Source organism: Ciconia boyciana, chromosome 10 (genome assembly GCF_034638445.1).
Source record: "Ciconia boyciana chromosome 10, ASM3463844v1, whole genome shotgun sequence".
Lineage (NCBI taxonomy): Eukaryota > Metazoa > Chordata > Aves > Ciconiiformes > Ciconiidae > Ciconia > Ciconia boyciana.
This window is the reverse complement of record NC_132943.1, coordinates 24,283,148-24,304,827: the sequence shown is the minus strand read 5'-3', so window position 1 is coordinate 24,304,827 and position 21,680 is coordinate 24,283,148. Positions and strand designations below refer to the sequence as shown.

Sequence of the window (21,680 nt, the reverse complement as noted above, 5' to 3'; positions counted from 1 at the left end):
GGAAGAATAAATAGTCAATTATAATCAAGAATCTATTTCTTTCTAGACGTTTGATATTATTTTTACATATACATGCTACCATAAAGGGTGAGCTTTTGCCATTGTTCTATAGCCCCTCAGGGGGGTAGGCAGATACAAAGTACCTCTCCATCTCCCTGCAAAGGCTACTTGCACAAGAACAGCATCACGAGGGTTGTTTTTTGTGGGGCTACTGTTTTCTCACACATTAAAAAGCAGAAAATTCATACTAGTAGTATGAATTATTTTGTTAAATAAGGGGGGAAAATATAACTCATGGTCTGCTTCTGGATAGCACAACCATTCGTTACATTTTATTCAATACAGAATAACTCAATTCTTATCCAAAGACATTGTCCGGTTAATGGATACCAGGAAAGGTAATTCACCTACCATTCTGTAATGATATTTGGATTAACAGTATGGATGCTCATGTAAAATCAATCCCTTAGAGAACTCTTATGGTGGTAAAATCTGTATTCCTACCATTGCTAGAGCTTGAAGCATTTCCAGGATTTCCTGTGCCTCACACCTCTACATAATTTTAGAGTACGAAGTTAACAACAATCCATTCAAGTATCAATACTTGTGGGCTGACTGGTAGCGTGCATCATTTTCTGAAGTCGTATCAAGTAATCCTTCAGAAAGATTAAAAGGCAGAAAAATCCACATTCTGTTGTTAAAACAGGAAAAGTCTGTCTCTTAGAATAAAATTACACAAAGTACATTTTCTATGTGAAATAGATGGAATTAACACCCTCTATAAGGCAACTCGATATGGCAGATGTATGTAAACACATCAGAAACAACCTGCAAAGATGAGAGTTTTGATGCGAACTTCTGTTGTAATCTCAAATCACATAATCTTTCAACCATACCAGAGCAATACCATAGGTAAATGCTCCAGCTATTACATGCTCAGATTGAAGTGTAGCTCTTCTTTGATAAAGCATTATGTAAAATGAGTACCTTCTTAGTAATCAAATCTGCTACTCCACCAGTGTATTCAGACATATCTGCTTAATTGTCTACACTTTTACTACATTTCACTCCTTTAGCTCTGCAGAGCCAATGTACTAAGAAATACTAAGTGATGGCATAATTCTCACCAACTTCAACAGTGCAAGAATTATTTCCTCACTCCTTGGTGATCCCTGGTTATCTAATAGGATCTAAATGTCACAGATAAACCTAAGGAGAAATACCCAATAAACTCTTAACCAGAGACCAACAAAACTGGCATTAAATGCCAGCAGGATCAAAAGTGACAAATGCAGAAAGAGAAACCATCTTCATAAATCTGTGGAAGAGAAGCGTACCAGAAAACTGCCTGAGAAATGATGGCAGAAAGAAAAAAGGCCTTTAAAAAATGTTTCATGCTTCTAGAAAGGATACAGGTTTAAAGGGTATTGGCAGAAAGAAAGAGGAGAGAAAATAAGTCTGTACTGAGCTTTTAATCTTTCTTTAATTGTACTGAGAGTCTCCAGCATTATCCCCAGAGAGAATTAAGCATAAAAGCCTAAGTAACTCATACAAGTTGCCTTATAACTCAGTCCTTTCAGAAGAGCATGATTTCTTTGAAGGACTCAGTTTCTCAAAGACCAGGTCATACAAAAATCATATTGTAATGCATATTTTTATTCTGCTGAAACAAAACAATGATATTGCACCTGTTTCCACTAACCTGTGCTCAGAAATGTCTGGATAGGGTTTTGCAGAAATTAACAGAATAAAGCTTGTCTGTCTATTTTGGAAAAGGAAATAGTTAATACTCCAAGAAAATGGTTTGCATTGGTAGTCAGAAAAGATATTTTTCAAAGGTCAAGAGAGAGGTGGAATGCAAAATTAAATAGAAATTACTCAGGAAACAGTCAGAGGTTAAAATGTAAGCAAGCTGAATTCTATCAATAAATACTAAAAGCAGGATGGCAAGGTTTAATTTTAAAAGCTGAGTATGTATCACCCTCAAACAAATGGTATACAAGCCTGGCTTAGAGCTAAGTACAGCGCCTAAAAGGACAAGAGTATTTTATCAATGTAATTTAAAATTAACAGAAGTAAAGAGGTCAGAAGATATTTAGTGTGTAAACTTTTATTTGTGAGTTTCAGTTTTCTTTTAGCTTCTTCATTTGAGATTTAACTAAGAAACTATTTTAATTAAAGTTCAGAGGAAATACACACTAATGGTCTTATTGAATCAGGCATGACATGAAGGATAAAGAAATTGAGCCTTAAGCATCACACCAGACTGATGGTACGAATCCACAAATTCTGATAAACCACTGATTTAAACAACAGCCTATAACAGAAACAGATGAAAACATCAATTCTGTGAACATCCACTTCATTACAGAGTATAAAAATACAGGGAGCATATGCCTTAGGTGGCCACCATTTCTTATTATGTGCTGTTCTTGAATATTTGTGGCATAAACAACCATTCACCAAAAGAAAAAAAATTATCCATGAATAGCTTGTTCCATAAATCCCCTTGAGATTGAAACATTTCAGAGGACCTGCAGGCCCCTCAGGGCATGTTTCAGGCCTGATATTTTCACATTGCTGGTGAACAGATTTCTAGGAATTTTGTAGCTCACTGAACTAATGGAATTAGAGCAACACCCACTAACCCTGAGAATGTTAAGTGCTGGAGTTCCAGGGCTCAGATTGAAACAAGGATTGATTCAAGAGCAAGCATATGGATTATTTGGGTTTTTTTAAATTCTTGATATGTGGGACTGGCCATAATTAGCACAGATGACAGGCTGGGTGGGCCCTGTAATTCTTACTCTCTGCCACAGGAGAGATATTCCATATTCAGTTCTTAGTCTTTTATATCTTCATTTTTAAGCCTACGTCTAGGACGCCTAGAGTTTGTAAGGCTTTGATACAATCTACCTCAGTACAAGTATTGGGTTGACTATTTTGTAAGCACCCCTGAACTACTAAGCCACAAAATCATGTGAGTGATTCCAGCCTCATGCTCTCACGTCGCATCAGCTATGTCAGTGGATAAAAACTGTTACACAAGGGAAGACGGTAAAGAGGATTTAAACCTAGTGCCAACAGCCTGTGCTGCATATTATACAAGCAGAAGGAAGCAATTAGTAATTACCTGGGTTGAAATCCCACAATGCTCATTGATTTCAATAAGGTAGAGTTTCACCATGGATAAAAAGAGGGGAGGAACCAGTCTAAGGCAAAGGGCAAACATTGAACCTTACAGCCCTGATTATGACCAGGAATTGAACATTACAGATCTGATTATGACCAGGAAAAGACATCTATCAGAACTGTTCTATCTAAGGCAAGCAAAGGACACTCTCTTTGTGAGCCCATTTATTAATCTATATACCTAATAAATTGATAATGTCTGGGGTTTAGCTTGTTTTGAGTTTTAAGATGTTAAATGCTCATTCAAGGGAGTGCTTCCTTAAGGAAGGAGGCATTTACAATCAGCTAAATAGGAGCTGTAGGTTACATTTTTCTTGCTACATGAAAGTTAACACTTTTACAATATTTTTACAAAATATTTTATAAACTAAACAAGACTGTCAGGATAAAAAAGAATAATGTATAATATAATAGCCTTGTTTTCAGTATGTGTTAATCTGCATAAGATCTTCCACTGCCAGATCTTATTGTCAAAGATCTCTAATTTTTTTTAATGCCAGCAGGTTTAAGCTAATGGATTTTTAAAATGTCAATATTAAAACATATCCATTGATCTAATAAATGGTATCACTTTATTTGCCTGACCCAGCACAAGCAGAAAGCACCCATTCCAATGCAGCATGCAAGCACACATTCTATAGGAATGCCTTGGAGGAACACACAACAATATCCGTTGCTGTAAAGCAATGAAACCTCATTGCTAAAAGGAAGCTTCTAAGAGTTTACTAATTTTCTCAAGAACCTGGAGGAACCAGTAATAATAGTTAACCTTTTGTGTGAGGAAGAAAAAGCACAACTCATCTGAAAAGAAACCAAGGATTGAGATGATAACACTGACCAGAAGATCAGAAAGGGTCAATGTCCAAAACAACCTCATCCACATATGACCCCATGGTTGAGTTAAGGAACGGTTAAGAGGGTCTGTGTGAAATCCAAAAGTTTAGAAGTGTAAGCAAAGCCTTATGCAGTTGATCACCTTGGTATCCATTCTAAGGCAGGAAAGGACACTACCAACCACAAATGCAGTTAGAACCAAAGCTCCAGGCAATTTGACACAGAAGTCTGACAAGGCAAATATGAATTTAATGTATTAATATATACACACAATACATATTAGATAGATAGCAGATTATATACACACACACATATCTACAAAGAGGTAATTCTGTGTTGTGCATTTTTTCTCTCTGTGACAGATGAGAATGAGACACATATTTGATAGTTAAAATGTATGTTTGGGAAAAAAGCCAGAAACTATTTTATAAGCTTCAAATCTTACGATTCTTCTGAAAGACATTTTTACCTAATAAAAATGAACAAATGAAAGACCAGAAGTTTGCTCCCTGAAATAAGATGCATAGGCTCCCAGTTGTGGTTTGCAATATATGTTTTTGCCATTTAGCACATCATGCTTAGAGATACCACATTTAATAATACAATCTGCTGAGGATGAAAAGCACTTTCTTTGCTAATAAAAAAGCTGGTTATAGAAAGTGCATGTTTGGCAGTAAAGCTTCAAAGAAAAACAGCAGCCTCAAAAACATCTGCAGACTTTAAGTGTACACATTTCAGTTTGTCAGACATTCTTCTGTAATTTAAATATTTTAGGAATTAATCAAAATAATTTATTTTCTTGAAAATCGGATGAATTCATATTTTTCAACTTCACCTCTAACCATGACAAAATATGAGAAAACCAATAAAGGCACTACTTAACAGGGAGACTGACATGCTCGCTGGATGTTTCTACTTCTTTTATCCAAGAAGGAACCTCAAATAAGTCAAGCCTTCTGCAATATAATTTAAGACTCTTTGAAGTGCTAATAAACATATAAACATTTACAAGGGTTGTAAATAGGCATCACAATATATTTTTGCACAGTGTCTGGTATAATAGGATTTAACAGGGGCTTCAAGCTGATGGGCATTACTACAGTGATACAAAACTGCACCTAAGAGAAATGACATGCTAGTATGGTTTAAGAGAAATCAGGTCTACAAAGCCCTATTCCATCTCCACATGGTGATCAGTGACACAGTCACAAAACGTTGCTATTGAAATAGATTCAGCATAAACCGGGAGACTGAGGTGAAAACTGATTGTAGGGATGACATACAAGAACATGCATCAGGAAAGTTTGTTGCAGAGAGACATGAGGAAGGATCAGGCCTTTCCAATCAGCTTGTTGTTTTTCAATGTGTTCAGTTGCTTAAGGGATGTCTGAAGTGCCTGTGTCTTGTCACCTTAAACCAACGATAACAACAAAGAAATGGAAACTCACAGAGTTAAAACTAAGTGGATCCCTTGATCTTCCGCAGAAATTGTGCCTCACTGACAATATTGAATATCATACATAAGGGCATAGCAAATTATCTGAAACTGAGCGGATAATTATTGATTATTAACTTCTCGGTCATAATGCCATTATTTAGAAAATAACACTATCTCTAGACTCTATCAAAGACTTGTACACTTCCATCAGTACATATCACGTCAAGAGAAAAGCTGTGTTACTGAAGTGAAAAATCTAGATTAATTCCTAGATATGTTTCTCCACTGCCAATGGCCAGGAAAGTTACCTTAGGAGATACACTGTCATAAACAGTGTTCACAAAATCTGCCTCCATTTTTTAAAACATGAAGTGATTAGTACATCTGAATGAAAGCAGCAGTCACTGTGTTGCTATGCTGACAAACATGGCTTGTTCTGATGTAAGTCTCGCTACAGAGGATAAAATGCCGTTGCATACTCATTTAAATCTGCTCTACCAGACAAAGCATCACTCGTTAAAATTAGAAATGTCTGACAAAGCAAAACAAGAGAAAACACCCTAAAAATATATTACAAGGACGGTCAAAACCAATATAACAGCAGCACTAAAGGCCAGACTCTGCTCCCACTTAGCTCCACGTGTTTCAAAGCAATTGTGCTGTATTCACTTGAAATATGCTCAATTCACACCAGCAAAACTGGGAGTGCAATCTGGCACTTCATCTTGGTATAATAATAATTTTGGAATCTTTCCCTGCTACTCAGTTGCATGCTTTATCAACATTAACACAGAAGGTACGAAGGTAGGATGTTAGTTACTTTCAAAGCTTTGCTCACATCTTGCCAATTCTGTGTTTACTGTCATATTGTAAAGCTGGGGAGGGGAGGAAGACTTTTTATATTCCTCCCCCTTCCATGTGTTACTCTAGGAAAAAAATCTCCTGCTTGCCTATCATCACTTCATTTTTCGATGTCTCTCACTCTAGCTCTGTTTCTTTGCATACAAATTTGAATTGGTCACCAGCTGAAGATTTGCAGATAGCATAAGACAACAGATTCCACACATTTGAGTCCTTCCACATCTTCCTTCTGTTTTGTATTCTGTATCTGATAACATGGAATAATTCTTCCTTATTCTGACAAGATGGCTATTTGAAAGGTTGATGAACACAGTATTCCAGCTACATTGCAAATGCAGGCTACTACAATTTGATCACTTTTACATTTCTCAAATAAAACCCCATTAGAGAGACAAATCATCAAGGTAGAGTTTGAGCAGTCAATGGAGAGTGTGACATGAAGCGGGTAAAGACAGCTGAGTGTTCCATGACCACCTTTTTATACTTTTGTGGGTCTCCAAGCACTTCACTATTTTAAATCACATGATCACCCATCCTGCAAAGCTAAATATTCTGTATATTATTAACTATAGTTTCATACCTCTACAATGTTCACCTATGGGAAATCAGTATATCAGAGCAAAGACTTCTGCAATTGATTACTGGGCAATAAACTGGCGGAGTAGTATACCATAAATCAAGCTGATAGTTTAGGGGCTGGACATGAATCTGATTTTTTGTTCGAGTCCCCCCTCCCAGTATTTCATTTCTCAGATCAAATTTAATCTCTCACTTAAATGAACTGGAAAGAATTTCTGGTATGGAATACTCATTGGTGAAAAGGTGCATTAGAAAGTACTGACATTTACATGAGATTCCTAATACTCCTTAAACATGTTGAGGTATTCAGGAGTCTACCAGAGAAAGAAACAAGAACATTCTCAAGTAACAATGTAACATATATTTTCCAGCAGCCTAAGGCAAGGAAAAGGCTGCCTCTCTGAAATCCTGCCTACTGCATTACACTGCAAAATACCTACATGAGATTCAGTAATGTACTTCGATAAATAATGTACTTACAGCATGGCCAAATGGATAAAACAAATGAAAATCCTTACATGTTCATTTTCATTAATGTATTTTTACAGTGCCTTCATAATTCCTACTGCCATAATCCTGACACATGAGGCATAAGATTATATTATACCTTGATATAGGGGATATGATTAGATATACCTTAAAAAGACAAAATGATATTACCCACAAATGCACTGAGAGCTGTGGTCTCAATTCTGATGAACTTAAGCCTTATTCAGAAATCTCACTGACCAGCACTACATTTAAGTCAGCATGCCATTTCATACTTGTATTTCCTACACAGCATTCCATGAAATTGTATGTAAAATTTCTTCTGTTCTGACAGAGGATCTGTTTTTAAACTAGCTCATTAAAAACTAACATTCACAGTGCTCAGAAAACAAAGATGGTAAGAAAGCTGCTTCTCCCAAAGCTATCATTTCAGAGCAGTGAAGTCTGCTGAGGGCTACTGAATTATCATCAGATGGGCAAAAGCAGGAAGCAAGTTACGCTACTATTTATCAGACTACAAGATGTGTAAGTGCTGCTGAATATGAATAAAAAAGAATTAAAATATTCATTCTGACCTTATAGGGTCCAAGACTCCCTCTCTCCAAAGTTACTGCATACTGAAGTAATAGCTGTTCTTCCTTTACTCAGGATCAAATGTTTCTCAAGGCATGTTCAGTAACTTCTAACATAATCTTATTCCACACAAAAGGAAATTGGTTATTTGTATGTTATCCAAGGAAGGCTGAGTAATTCACTGTGGTAGGAAAGACCTCTAAAAATAAGTCACCTCTCAGCAGATTCACTCCCTTCCTGTCTGGGTTTGAATCAGTTTGCAACTGCATGAAAGGACAAAGCTTGAGGATGAACTACAGAGAACTTCTGTAATGATAACACTGCTCAAATACATTCATTTCACTCCTACTCTGTTTAAACGAATCCAAATATTAGGGGTGGAGCAAGCCAGTGACCCAACAGGATGTGCATGACCAGAGCTCCTCGTGTGTAGCCTTCTGCTTTCATGTTTATTTTTGGATGTATTTTCCTTTGTGCTTTGAAAGTTTTTTGGGCAAGGTAGCTAGCACCACACTAACTCATTGATACTAAAGAGGGAAAGCAAGTTCTTATCAACACAAAGAGTACTTCTTCCAACAGATTCACAGAGCATCTTGGAAGTCTACAGTGTTATAACAGTGATGAATAATTTCTTTCATGTTTGTTAGTGCTCCTCAGAGATGAAGGCCAGGGACAATCGGTGCACAAAGGCACATCACCAGTGATTCCCATAACCTCCTAGAGCTTCTTCCTCAGGGAACAGTGTTCAGATGTGTGAGAACCTAACCAGAGATTTCATAATCTCTAATCTGCTATAGCAGCCATTGATAGAAAACAAGTCTCCAAGGATGAGTAAGCTTAGAAGTTCAATGGATGTTCCAAACAGGATGCTACTTCAACAGATACAGTCATTAGAGAAAAGACTAGGCCATTTCAACTGGTAATTGTTGTTATCAGGACAGTATCATTTGTTTTGATCAGCATTCCCTGACTGTTAAAAATGGAGATCATAGAAAATCTTTCTGTATTTAAAAGGCTGATTGAATATGTGGTTCTGTATATTACAGAAGGAATCTTATAGTTTTGATAAAGAATATCCCATCTTTTCCTCAGAGAGTATTTAAATTTATAAAATTGACAGAAGAATAGTGATAAAAAAGAAAAAAGTCTGTTCAGAAGTAGCACTCTCTTTCTTTCAGGTATAGACCCAATTGTAATTGTACTCAAATAAATTAATACACTTTGCTGTATATTGTGCATTAAATATGTTAATAAGCCACATCTGGTCTCTGAAACATTCTATCAATACAATTGTTTCTTAGAGCAATACAGCTAATACAGGAAAAGTTACTTTTCAACTTAAACAAAACTCAGAAAAATCTGTAAATTCATAATATGAAGTTATAGAGATTCTGAAAATTTTTTCTAAACTTAGAAACAACTAAAATAGATAGCTATTATATCTTTCTCTCAAAATCTAGTTTCAGGATTTATAATAAAAGTTTCATAATCAGTATAAATGGATATTTATTTGTCTTTCAAAGAACCACATAGATTTGTGGTAGAAAAACATTTGTTGCAAACATGAACTTCATCAGCAGGTTTCAGTGTCAACAAATTTTTACTATAAAGGTAGATAGTTCATAGGTCTTAGTCCTATCATGTCAGATTAGTTGCACAATAAATTAAAGTCAATACTGAATCAATTTATAACGGTTCATTTTCCAAGATTATATTCACAACCTAAAAATAAAAAAGAATATGAAAAATTGCAGTCTTGGAATTTCCATGCTCTCTATGCCAAAAATCTTTAATCAGCTAACAGAGAGTTTTCATTTGTTCTTTCCCTCAAAAGAAGGAAAAAAGTAAATTTCCCCAAAAGTAAATTTCACAGGGAAAAAAAACAAACCCAAAAAACTTAATCATATATAAAATGTATTTTTTGCACTTCTATTATTAATGATAAAAATCTTACATTCATAAAAGCAGTAACCATTTTAAGAATTTCAACCCTACACTTTATTTAGGTTGTTCTTAAACTACAGTATTATATTATTTTAGAATTATTCAACATTTTTTAAATGGAGAAACTACTTCTTTCTGGAATTAAATTCTCATTATCTGGAAAGTTGAGATTTGTATGCACTAGATTTTAGTTTTTAGCATATCTGGATTGTAATGACACTGACACTGTCTTCTCTCATTTCTCCCATGGTACCACTGATAAAAAATATCTGTGATCCATTCTTGACTTTCTGTGGGTTTTCATTAAAAACAAATTTAAAAATTACCTGAATGGCATGTCACTGTATCAATAATCATTTCCCCATATGGGCTTTGTCACAGCAAAGATACATGAATCTTAGGATAAGGTAGACAGAACTACACAGCATCCATAACATTACAAAGAGTTTCCCTGAAGAAAAGTATTTACTTTTATTTATTACTATTTACTCAGATAACAACAACAACAACAACAATATACTACTGCTGCTATTGCTAGTATATTTTGGGGGAATTTTCTTAAATAATTTTCTGTCTGTTTTGAACATTCTCTGTTTATCATACCTTAGCTGCAGCTTATGTAGCCTGTGGGACTAGTAGATTGCAAGGAAACAAATACTGCCTTGAAAAAAATGAACAACTTAATCCTACCTCAGACTAACCAGCAAAGCTATATTTCGTGGCATAATATTCCACTCACTAAGAGCACAGGGATAGCCTCCTTGAAAGAAAGCACACCAAAATACAGGAAAAGTTCACTGCAAAACTGCACAAAAGGCAAAGAAGCACAACAAAGCTAAACTGTGGTCTGTGACTGACACCTGCAGCATCTGTGACATGCTCTACTGCACAATTTCATAAAATCTGCATTATAAAAGATGTGTGCTAAGGCTCCCTATGATAGCTCCCAATACTTTCAACACACGTGACCTTTTCCAAAAGCATCTATCATCAAAAAACTCACCAAAATCAGGAAAATTATTAGAAACAACACTGTATTAGTGATTAAATGGCATTGGCATTTTTGTTTTAAAACAACTTTTTAAATGTTTCAAAATTTTTAAGAAGGGAACTTAACCTCCACTCCACCACTATTTCTGATAGGAAACCAACAGTCTCTAAATGCTTAGCAGGAAAAAGCCACATACATAGCAGAAATTACATTACAATTAAAGGTGAATTTAAAAAAAAAGGTTACTTGAGTACAATTAGATTTATTCTCCTCCATCATGAGCCTGTAAAGCAGTATCTACATAAAAAATTTCTGACCACTGGCAAGTGTAGCATATGTTAAAACAGATGAGACCACTGGCATATTTAATCTTTTAATGCCAGGGTCTAAAACTATAATGCAGATCCTGTCGAGAAAAAAGCATGAACTGCAGAAAAATATTGCATTGTGAATTTCTTCAAATTTGCTATGAGACTTTACGAGCATTTTATTTTAGCTGCAGACATTGCCAAAAAAACAGTACAAATTATGGCTATGCAATTCAAAGAATGAAATCTGATACTGTCAGAGCATTCAATGGCAAGCACATTTATTCACATATTGGTCTCGGTCATGCTGCACCATTAACTATGCTCAAAGCAACATATTTGCAGACAGGTGATATTAGTGCTGTTTCCTCAGTCAGTGTAGCTAGTTGTGGATTTTATTTTCTTTCTGATACCCTTACTTTAGTACCGCTTTAGGACAATTATTTGGAGTATAATACTGCTCTTTCTCGGGAAAAGAGAAAGCCAAAAAAACCCCATCTATCTGCACTCAGGAGAGAAGCTGAACTGAAATGCTACAACCAGCATCTATTTCTTAAATATAGTTTGTGTCCCTAGATCTGCAACTTTAGGACACTGTCACACCATCTGACAGCTCTACACAACACCTAAATTTGTACAGTCACCATTTAAAACAAGTTGGCAGTACAAATCGGCAATAGTGTAGGCCAGGCCAGCAGGATGCCTTCCAATTCCCAGAACACTTTTCAAATCAAGTGTAATGCTTACAAAAATGCGAACTGATTGAAGTTCAGTAACTTAGCACAGTAACATGTTAATGAAGTCTTCTCAGCATGGATACACACAGATTATGGAATGAAGAACCTCAGCGGTACGTTCTCCACAAAGGAAAGTTTTAAGGGAATTCACATGTAATCAGTAACAATTTTTAAGTGATCTTGATCCATCTGCAAATTCTAAACCCCTTACAGCTGGTGATGAGACAGGAGTAAAGGAGAATAATTTAAAATATCAGAGTATATTAAGGATAGACTCTCCTCATAAATGCTGGCAATAAAAGCACCTTTAAAGCTAAGAAAGCAACGCTTGCAGTATACAAATAAATTCCACCAGAAATTCCACCAAAGTTACTTCAGGAGAAGAAGCCCGCAAGAAAGAAATACAGGAGTACGTAATCATGCAGAATATGAAGCACTAAAAGGAAGGAAAAAGACTTTTCTTTTTGTCCAAACTAATTTAAAATAATTATTACTTTGCTTACAATATAAATGTGCTTACATTTCATTACAAACATTTAAAAGGTTAAAATACCTTTCTTTGCATAAACTGCAAATGAATCAGAATTTACCTCCCAAAGTGCTTTAAAGTCCTTCTGCTCAATTCGAAGGAGCTCGCTATATTCTCTGGTAACGATGGTAGCATGGCGAGGAGTGTTATCCAGAATGGACTCTCCAAAAGCAGTTCCTATTCCCAGAGTGCATATTGTCACAGCATCCTTCGAATTAAAAATAAAAGGACACATATTAAGTATTCCAGGATGTTTTAAGAGTCTTTATGTCACATTTGTTAACAGCACTGCCTTAAGATTCTTCAGCAATTTGCTTTAAAAGAAAATTAATTAAAAGTGCCAACAAAAAAATCAATATATGCTGATTAACAACACAGAAAGACTCAATGTGGAAGCAAGTAGGACTTCTGTTTTCTACGACCATCAGTTGAATTAGACATTTCTGTCTGCAAAGGAGAGAACACAAGAGTCACCTTCACCTTTGGAAGAAAGTTATGACCTCTGTTCATCTCCCTCTGAAGACTGTTGTGATGAGGAGATCCTTTAGAAATATCAGAGGTGATCAGAAGATAACTAGCATCAGAAATGCCATTTTGGAATACAAATTTCTGCCCTCTATAGGCTACCTCATCAGAAAGAAAATTTGACTGTTATGTTTTCTCAGTAGACATAACTTTCAGCTACAATATCCTCTTGTATTTATAATGCATTTCCCTATTGTACAAGGTCTGTGCACAGTGCAGTTGTACAGTTTAATCAACTCTTGGCCTTTCTGTAGAAAATGCCAGTAAATCTCTCAATTGTTAATGGATACCTGCCGATTAAGTACCAGACTAAAAAAAAATAAAAAAATTCTTTTCACATAAGTCAGGGATTTCAAGAAAACTATTAAAAGTCCAAAACAACCTGGAATAGAGTTGGTCCCAAACATGCAGTAAAGTCCACTTGAAAAGAGTCTATGTGAGCACATGCCATTCATGTGATGGAAAGATGCCTACATCAATCCCCCTCGGCCAGGAACTCCTCTGTAATAGTTCCTATATAAATTATGAGCTACTGCAGACAAAAAAATTAGAGTACTCGAAATTAAATAACTTGCTGAATCAAGATCTTTAGATACATGCTGTACTTTAGGTTTACAAGTTGCTATGTTCCTGAGCACAGGCTTGAAGCTGAACAGTTATGTATTTCTCTCTAAGTTGGGCCTTAACTGACAGTCTTTTGAGAAATTAAAAAAAAAATAGCAACAGCATTAAAAATTTAAACCAATAAAAACTGCACTTTACTAAGGAAATCATACATGCACACAGACAAATATAAATAAACATATACAAACACATGCTAATTTTACTTAATACAACATTAGAAATATAGTTTAATTCTAAAATGTAGGATTCATGAAAAGTCTACAAAAATAAAAGCAGAAAATTTTGTCATCCCATCCACTAAATCCTTGTGTCTGATAATCCAGGAGAGATGCATGAGCATATTTCAGCATCATTTTCTGTGTTTAAAATTGCATTGTTTTCCTTTCATGCATCTAATAAGTGGTAATAGGCAAATGTTATTAAGATCAAGTTAGTAGCATTGTAATTGCATTACAAAGACAAATGCCCATAATAGTCCAGCTCCCTGAACCATAGCAAATTGCTTTTGCACAGATATTACCATATAAAATTATGTGTTCAGGAAAACAAAATCAATTATGTCTTAGAAAAGATCTAGGAAGAATTTACCAACTGTCAGAAATGAATTTTCAAGGAAGGCAAATATGAGCAGGCACTGTTTAAAAGAAAGAATATTTGGGAATGAGCACCTAAGCACCTAAATAGAAGTCTCTATAAACAGCCTATCGTACAGGCTATACACTAAATTTCTACCTTAACAAGCTTACTTTTCAGAGCTGAAACACTATATGCATGCTACTATACTCACAATTGCACTCAAAGGAGCTACAAAGAAAATGTGCCCACTGCTCACACAAAATTTGATCTCCGGGTCTCCAATACATTATTCTCAACTTTATTTAGCAAGTTCAGATAAAATGTCTCTGTTTAGGGCAGAATAACCAAATAGCCTGGCAGAAAAAGTAACTTTTCCATTAGGTGGATCATAAGCAATATTTACATCTTCCAACTTCTTTCTCACTCCCTTCCCTCCACCCAAAACAAAAATACTCCTTTGAAACACTTCACCTTTTTTGATTCTTTACAACCCTAAAGAATATATCTTTAAAGACAGAATAGAGAAGAAAGGAAAGGTGTTGGTTAAGGAACCATTTTCTAAGATAACTTCTGATAAGGCATCTGTTCAGCCTGAGAAATAAATTAACATTGTGGGGTATTAAGTCAAGGAGATGGAATGGTCCTATCTACGTTCATTAAAGAAAAGTCCAGGCTTCTGGAACAAGTCAAAGTTCTTTCAGGTTTTCTCCCCAGCCATCATTGCTCTCCATTGAGATGCAGTTTCGCAGACAGCTAGGGAGCAAGCCCATCTGTCTTCTTCAAGACTTCAGAGACCCATTTTGTCTCTGCCCTTTGTTTATACATCTCTAGCCTCCTGGGGAACCAGGTGTGGGTTTCCTATTACGCCTGTTAACCTTACACTCAAGAATCTCCTGCTGTTCAGCGTAGACTTCAGGAGGATTGCTGGCAGCTCAAAACTCGGTTTGCTGTTCCCCTCTGCAATCCCAGAAGCAGCAGGGGGTTCTAGCTGCTGGTAACCAGCTAAAATTCACACAGCTATTTAAAAAGCAGTATTAAAGACTTAAAAAGATGAAATTGTTTCCATTGCTATCTGTCCTCTGAACACACTATAAAATGGTATAGTTCAAATCAGAGGCTGTTTGTGTATGCAGTTTCACTGACTCTCACTGGCAGGTGAGACACATGCAGTGAAAGAGTTGTTAAATCTCTCCCCCCTCCATCAATCTAAAACATTATTGAATTTGTAAGACCATTCTACAGAATGGATGAGAATTGGAGACAAGGCTCTGCCTTATTCCCTTCCCCACCATCACAAGGCACGTCCCTGCATGCTCCTCCCTGACTTGTGACACTTTCTATTTTCCAGCCTGGCAAACAGAATTTTTGTACTGTGTATAAACAAAATCATGGTGTCTGAAAGAGAAATGAAGAAAATAGGAAAAAAAATTATGAGTGCTAGGTTGAAAGGAATTGCGCATTTTTCATTGGGAGTTGATGTAGCTAGTTTGTTTTTAATTTCATCATCTTCCCATGCCTTATACCTTTAACTCACCTCTGCACCTGTGTCCCTCCAAGACTCCATACCATCTCCATGTTTAATTGGAGATCTGCAGAAGCTGGCATTTTGAAAAGTTTGCTTATTATTACTTCGACACAGTTCAGTTTGTCCTCAGCAAAAATTTCCTTTTACAACAGAGAAACCAAAGTATACACATGAAAGTAAACTATCTGTTCTGTGAAGTTATTTTCCTGATCCATTACCTCCACTGGAGTATGTTTCAGCCATTCAGATAGGAAATCCTTATCAAACTACTTTTAAAGATAACATAGAAATATCTTCTCACACAAGAATTGCAGTTTGCCAACATATGTTAGGCCATCCTCTTTACACAAGACAAGGTGATTTGCTCAAAGGAGGCATTATGCTTCTAGAAAGACTGTGACCAAATTATCTTCTAGTTCCTAATTACAATATTTACAGATCAGATTAATTGTACTGTAATAACATTCAGTATTTCCATACATTTCTCTCTGATCCTCTAAAAGCTACTTGCAATGTCTTGGACTTTTTGCTAAGTTACCTGGCAGACAGAATTGAAATTCTTTTTCTATATTAACTTTAAATAAGCTAAGTTCAAAACCAAAATTAGTACAATCACAACACTGTGGAGCTCAGCATAGGCCAACACACCCTGCTGCTCAGCTGAGTACATTAGTCCAGCCAATCTCTGTGTTACAATGGGTAGAGCAGCTCTCATGCTCAAACTAAGTAATTTAAAGCTAGCTTGGGCATATTTACACTACACTACAGACTACAGTACAAATCTATGTCATAACTTCACATAGGTTATCTCTAAAATACATAATGGCTATTTACACGCATACATAATGGGATTTACATGTAGAAAGCAGTATTGCAAGGACTGTCCTGTTTAAATCCCTTTCCTTGTTTCCACTTCATCTTACAACATACCTCCTTTGTATTCAGTTTCAAACAGCCAGGAAAGTCTTCCCTTTCTTATGTGGACATCTGAACCTCTTTCTTCACAGTCATTCTTCTCAGCAACCCCACTAACTTATTTGGCTTTTGAGCCCCAGCCCTCTGCATCTTCCTACAACTGACACTGCTGTACCACCCAAGCACCCACAGCTCCTCCTTTAAGGCTTTTCTAAAAAAGGCTAATTATTTGTAACGTCAACACCCTGTGTGCAGTTTGGTCTGTTTTTAAAATCTCATCACCTTAAAAAAAATCCACCAAAACACAGGCAAGATAAACTAGCAATAGCCCCCAGCGCACACTATGATTCAGCTGGCAGACTACAGCAAAACTGCAGATGAAATTGCTGTTTGGTCTTTGTCTTTCTTCTCTTCATTCCTTGCCCTTTTATCAGATAGGAATATAAATCTTAATCATTTGGGGTAAAAGGCTCTGAATCTAATTCAGTGAAACACAATGCTGCAGAATCCGGCAAAGATGTCACACTGATGCTTTTGTCATTTTGCATTTATTTCCAGCTTTACTCTGAGACATTACCAACAGTCATCCTTCAGAACCTGTGCACTTTCAAAATAGAGTTCAAAAATTAAGCATACACAAGGCACTCAGCAGTATTTTTAAGACAACACCAAACTCAGAATATCTCTAAGAGGAACTTTCATTACTGTATACCTTGGTTGTAACATTGGGTAGCTAACAGTGCCAAATAAAAATTAAATTCAGAATTTGTTCATAACTGAGGGTAACGACCTCTTTCTGATAGATTCTAAACAGGCTGCATTTTCTGTTTATTTTGAAGGGGACATAATAAGTCTTTGTGTGACTTTTAAGTACAATATTTATCAGGGTATTTACTACAAACAAGTTGAGGCAAGACCAAAACAGTTCATTACATTTACCTCTGCAATTCATAGTGTGATATTTTTAACTTAAAAAAAAAAGTCCTCTTCAGTCTCTTCTTGATTGTTGAATAGCCAGAAAATTCATAAATAATTTGTATAGAAAGCAGACCAGCCACCACTCAGGACGTACTGGATGGGTAATCCTGTCAGAACTCTGTATAGTAAATTGTACTGTCCCATTTCAATGGCAAATGAAATTACCATCATGACCAGCAGAAGCTAGCATATTTTACCACCTCAGTGGAACAGAACTAACAGTAACAGAGAAATCTGCTCTGGTCAAACTCTTTAAAACAGGTATATTGTAAATAGTTGAATATGGTTTTCAAACTAGCCATTTTAATATTCAATATTGCCTGTACTCAGTTTGTTATGTATTCTAACACTGCCCTCTTGTGACACAATACAGTTTTGCAAGCAGTGAGAAAGGATATTTCCAAACCAAGATGAAAGCGAGGCTTTATCTATGAGAACCTAAATATGTGTGTTTGCCTTTATTAAAACATTTAAATCAGTACATGGAATGCTTCCTCTTATCATAATATCAAATAATAGGTAATGTTAATATTTCTGTTTATAGGAATTCTCAGCTTGGTCCTAATCAGTATTACTAACATTTTCTGTGAGAAATCACAGGTGCGTGCACGAGTAAGCTAATATGCAGCAAGAATGTGTATGAATTAATACTTCACTAGCTACACTGAAGTCTTGATCCCTTAGTGTATTTAGATATAATTTCTAGTGCAAGACATGTAACTACATGCCTCTGTAAGAGCAAAGGCCATTAAGACATTCTTAGTAAGCACTAAGTGCACAATAACTTACTGCACTTTTAATGGGAGAAAGCTACCAAACACCAAAGGTGACTGCATAAAGAGTTAGCACATGGTAGCTGCTACACGACGCATTTATTCCCAGGTTGCTGAAATTTAAGTATCCCAGGTAGACAGATAAACACCTAGTAAAAATGAACTAATATATTTTTAATCAAGAGAATTGATTTTCCATATTTACATTAACACTGTAGGCATCATCATATAATCATAGGGTAATTCAAGCTGCAAGAAAACTCAGGAGGTCATCTAGCACAACCTCCTGCTCATCTTAAGAATTAAAAGGTTATTAGTCATGTCTAAAGACTTTTTAACCAATAGGAACCTAAGTTAGCTTCTCTCTTCCTAGAAAAGATAGCATAGTCCTTCTGTACTTTTACATGAGACTACAAACTTCTAAACTTGTAAACTCAGGTAAACTTGTGTCTCTCTTCTGCTCTGCTGGAAGTTTCTCATTGGCATTAGTGCCATTTATGGTATAATAGTAACGGCAGAGCAATTAATCATTACTATGACTTTGCAAAGGAAGCTTTGGCTCCTGGGTGCTGTTATTGGAAAATGTGTTCCAGGGTAGGTTACAAGCATCCCTACATCTTAAGCACTGGCCATCCATTCCTAGCTGGAAGCACAATACTGGCAACTGAGTCTGTCAGGGCTGCCTGCCTATGGAGCTACACCGTATTTCCTCCATCACCTGGGTTCATAGTAAGCACAGTAGGCAGGGAGTGCTAGCAAATACTTCAAGCTCAAGAATGACTAGCACCATGCCAACAAGGAAGTACAGGCAAGACTGGAACAGGGCACCCAGGAGCTAAAGACAGGACAAGGAGCAGGAGAGCAAGGATGGACAAGGAGGGACATGGTATAAACACCAAGCTGGAGCAAAATCAGAGAAAATATTGGACTCAAATACTATTTAGGAGTCGCCAACCACGAAACTTATCCAGCTCAGGAATGGTAAATGCACGAGCTGCTGTCCTTTTGGCAGTGAGGCTGTATCCTATGGCAACTAGGCAGTGGTAAGAATTCAGTTCATTGTTCCCGTGAGAAGGAAACATGAGGTTAAGAAATTACTGCAGAACATAATTTCTACAACTAGAACTACATGAATTGTAGTTCTGTAGTTTCCTATTGGCAGAAAAATGCAGTGAACCTGAATAAGCAGAAAAGAGTATTTACATTCGATTTCTTAAAAGCCTGAAGTGTTCCATCTTCCATCTAACAGAACAAATCAACACTCCAAACAGATTCTTCATTTAACTTCCACATCCAGAACACTTTTGTGGTTATATTTCTTTCTGATTCAGTAAAGAGCATTGGCCCTTAACAACAGTGTAGTGCCATCTTTCGACAAACACCGGAACATATTCCTGATCACCTTAGACCTGCACAGAAAAGGATCTGGTAAGAGCCCAGTACTGTTCCAAATTGTGACAATACCAATGACAGCCAGGCCATGCTGAGAATTGCTCAAATTAGGCTAATTATACTTTCAATCAGTCTCTACTTAGTATAGTGAAGAGGTTGCTAAAAATAATGATATGAAAGAAGTTCCTTTGGTATCTGTCATTTTACTGTAAGAAGTAGAAAGACCCAGGGCTCACACACTGCCCTGACTTACATTCTGACCCAATTTCACTGGTGATGCAGTACTCAACAAAGTGAAAAATCCAATTTCTGCCAATCTTCTATGAGCAAGAAACCTTTCCCAATCAGCCAAACTTCGGGCAAAGAATACACCACCACCACCCCCCCAGGCATGCTATATTCAATCAAGGTGGAAAAAGGGGTAGTGCTGTACTTCAGGTCCTGGGTAGCTATATCACTCATGTGAAGACACAATGAGTCACACGTCAGAAGTACAACCCCATGCTGAGCTACATGATGGGACAATCCCAGATCTCAAACATGGGAGCAGGGAATGGGACATGATGCTTTCCCAGAAGACTCAGCTCACAGCAGGAAGTCCATGACTTCTCAGCATGTCATTAGATGACATGCATGGGAGACTCTCTCCAGGAGAAATCTCTCATCCTTTCTTTTTTTGTATTTACTCTAAATTCCCTATTTTGTAAATCCAGGATTGCCAAGTTACCGAGAAATCACTTGCAATTTGGGGGGAGTTTTACTTGTTCTTCTATTTCTTAACACTGAATAGGTATTACCTCCAGGCTTCTGGTCTAACACAGCAGCAGTTCCAATACTCTGATATTATAATAATACTTTCCCATTCCTGCAGTGGACACTGCAGTATGTTGTTATCAGACTGCACTGTTGGTGGGTTTGGTTTGAACTTTCTGAACAAGGACTGAATTAAAATATTTTGAGGGAATAAATTAACAACTTTTAAATCTTTAGCTTAACTTCATATGGCACTATTAGAAAAGACAGAGGAGTCTTGTTTCATATTAAAATGTAGACCTCTTTTCACAGCATTACATTTCCGTTTTCTTGAAATCAATGACATGATTTGCCTCCATAGACAAAGGACAACTGAGACTAAAGGAGACTCAGAGAAACATGCTTGTGATAAGACAAAATATCTGTACGATATATGTTGTTGTTATCTACCTCAGCATAAGTCATACCTTTTATTTGTACTACTGACTGGATGGTTTCAATGAAAAATGTATTTTACCTGGTGGTTGCTTGTATCAGAAACCTTCACATCCAGTGATCCTGTCAGAACAGCATACCAGTTCGTCCCAATATCACCCTGACGGAATACTGGAAAGATGAAACCTTGTAAGTAAGAGCTATCTCTCTAAGTTTAGGAACATTAACAAACATTGTTCTTCATATTACTGTACTACTGTAGTCACTGCTGGCACTATAGAATTTGCCATATCAGACTACTTACTTACTATTACAATAGTATTTCCAATGACGCTGGAAAGCACGTATTTTACTAAGCTGGTCGATACACTACAGAACCAATGAAAGCACATAGAATTGCTTCACTCTTCTCCCCAGTTTGCTTCTCTTCTACTGCTCTCTTAGTTAATAAACAAAACAAACAAACAAACAAAACCAAAAAAAGACTTTCTGAACAATGTCCTTTGAAATTCAGAATCTTCCAATGCAGACACAGCTCCCACTGACTTCAGTAAGAGTTCTGGCTGAGAAGCAACTGCAGGACTTCGACATTCAGGCATTCCAACTGTGTGATTACAGAGCATCAGAATTCCTATTACTCTAAGCAAACCCCAGTTCTGTGTGCCTAAAGCATGCCAGATTTACCTGAGGGGTACCTAAGACTCTACCA

General features: G+C 36.5%; 1 protein-coding gene across 4 annotated transcripts in view; it reads right to left on the bottom strand.

Moving 5' to 3' along the window:
• The window catches only part of RAPGEF4 (Rap guanine nucleotide exchange factor 4), a 156,412-nt gene that overhangs the window by 118,985 nt on the left and 15,747 nt on the right, over positions 1–21,680 (bottom strand). For 2 of the 4 annotated variants that reach the window (XM_072874094.1, XM_072874095.1), the window contains exons 3-4: positions 21,054–21,142; positions 12,537–12,683 (exon numbers count right to left, since the gene is read on the bottom strand). In XM_072874094.1, the coding sequence (XP_072730195.1) occupies positions 12,537–12,683; positions 21,054–21,142 (236 nt within the window). Of the gene's footprint in view, positions 1–7,968; positions 8,027–12,536; positions 12,684–21,053; positions 21,143–21,680 lie in introns of those variants that run through there. The other 2 variants (XM_072874096.1, XM_072874097.1) reach the window with 1 other exon arrangement.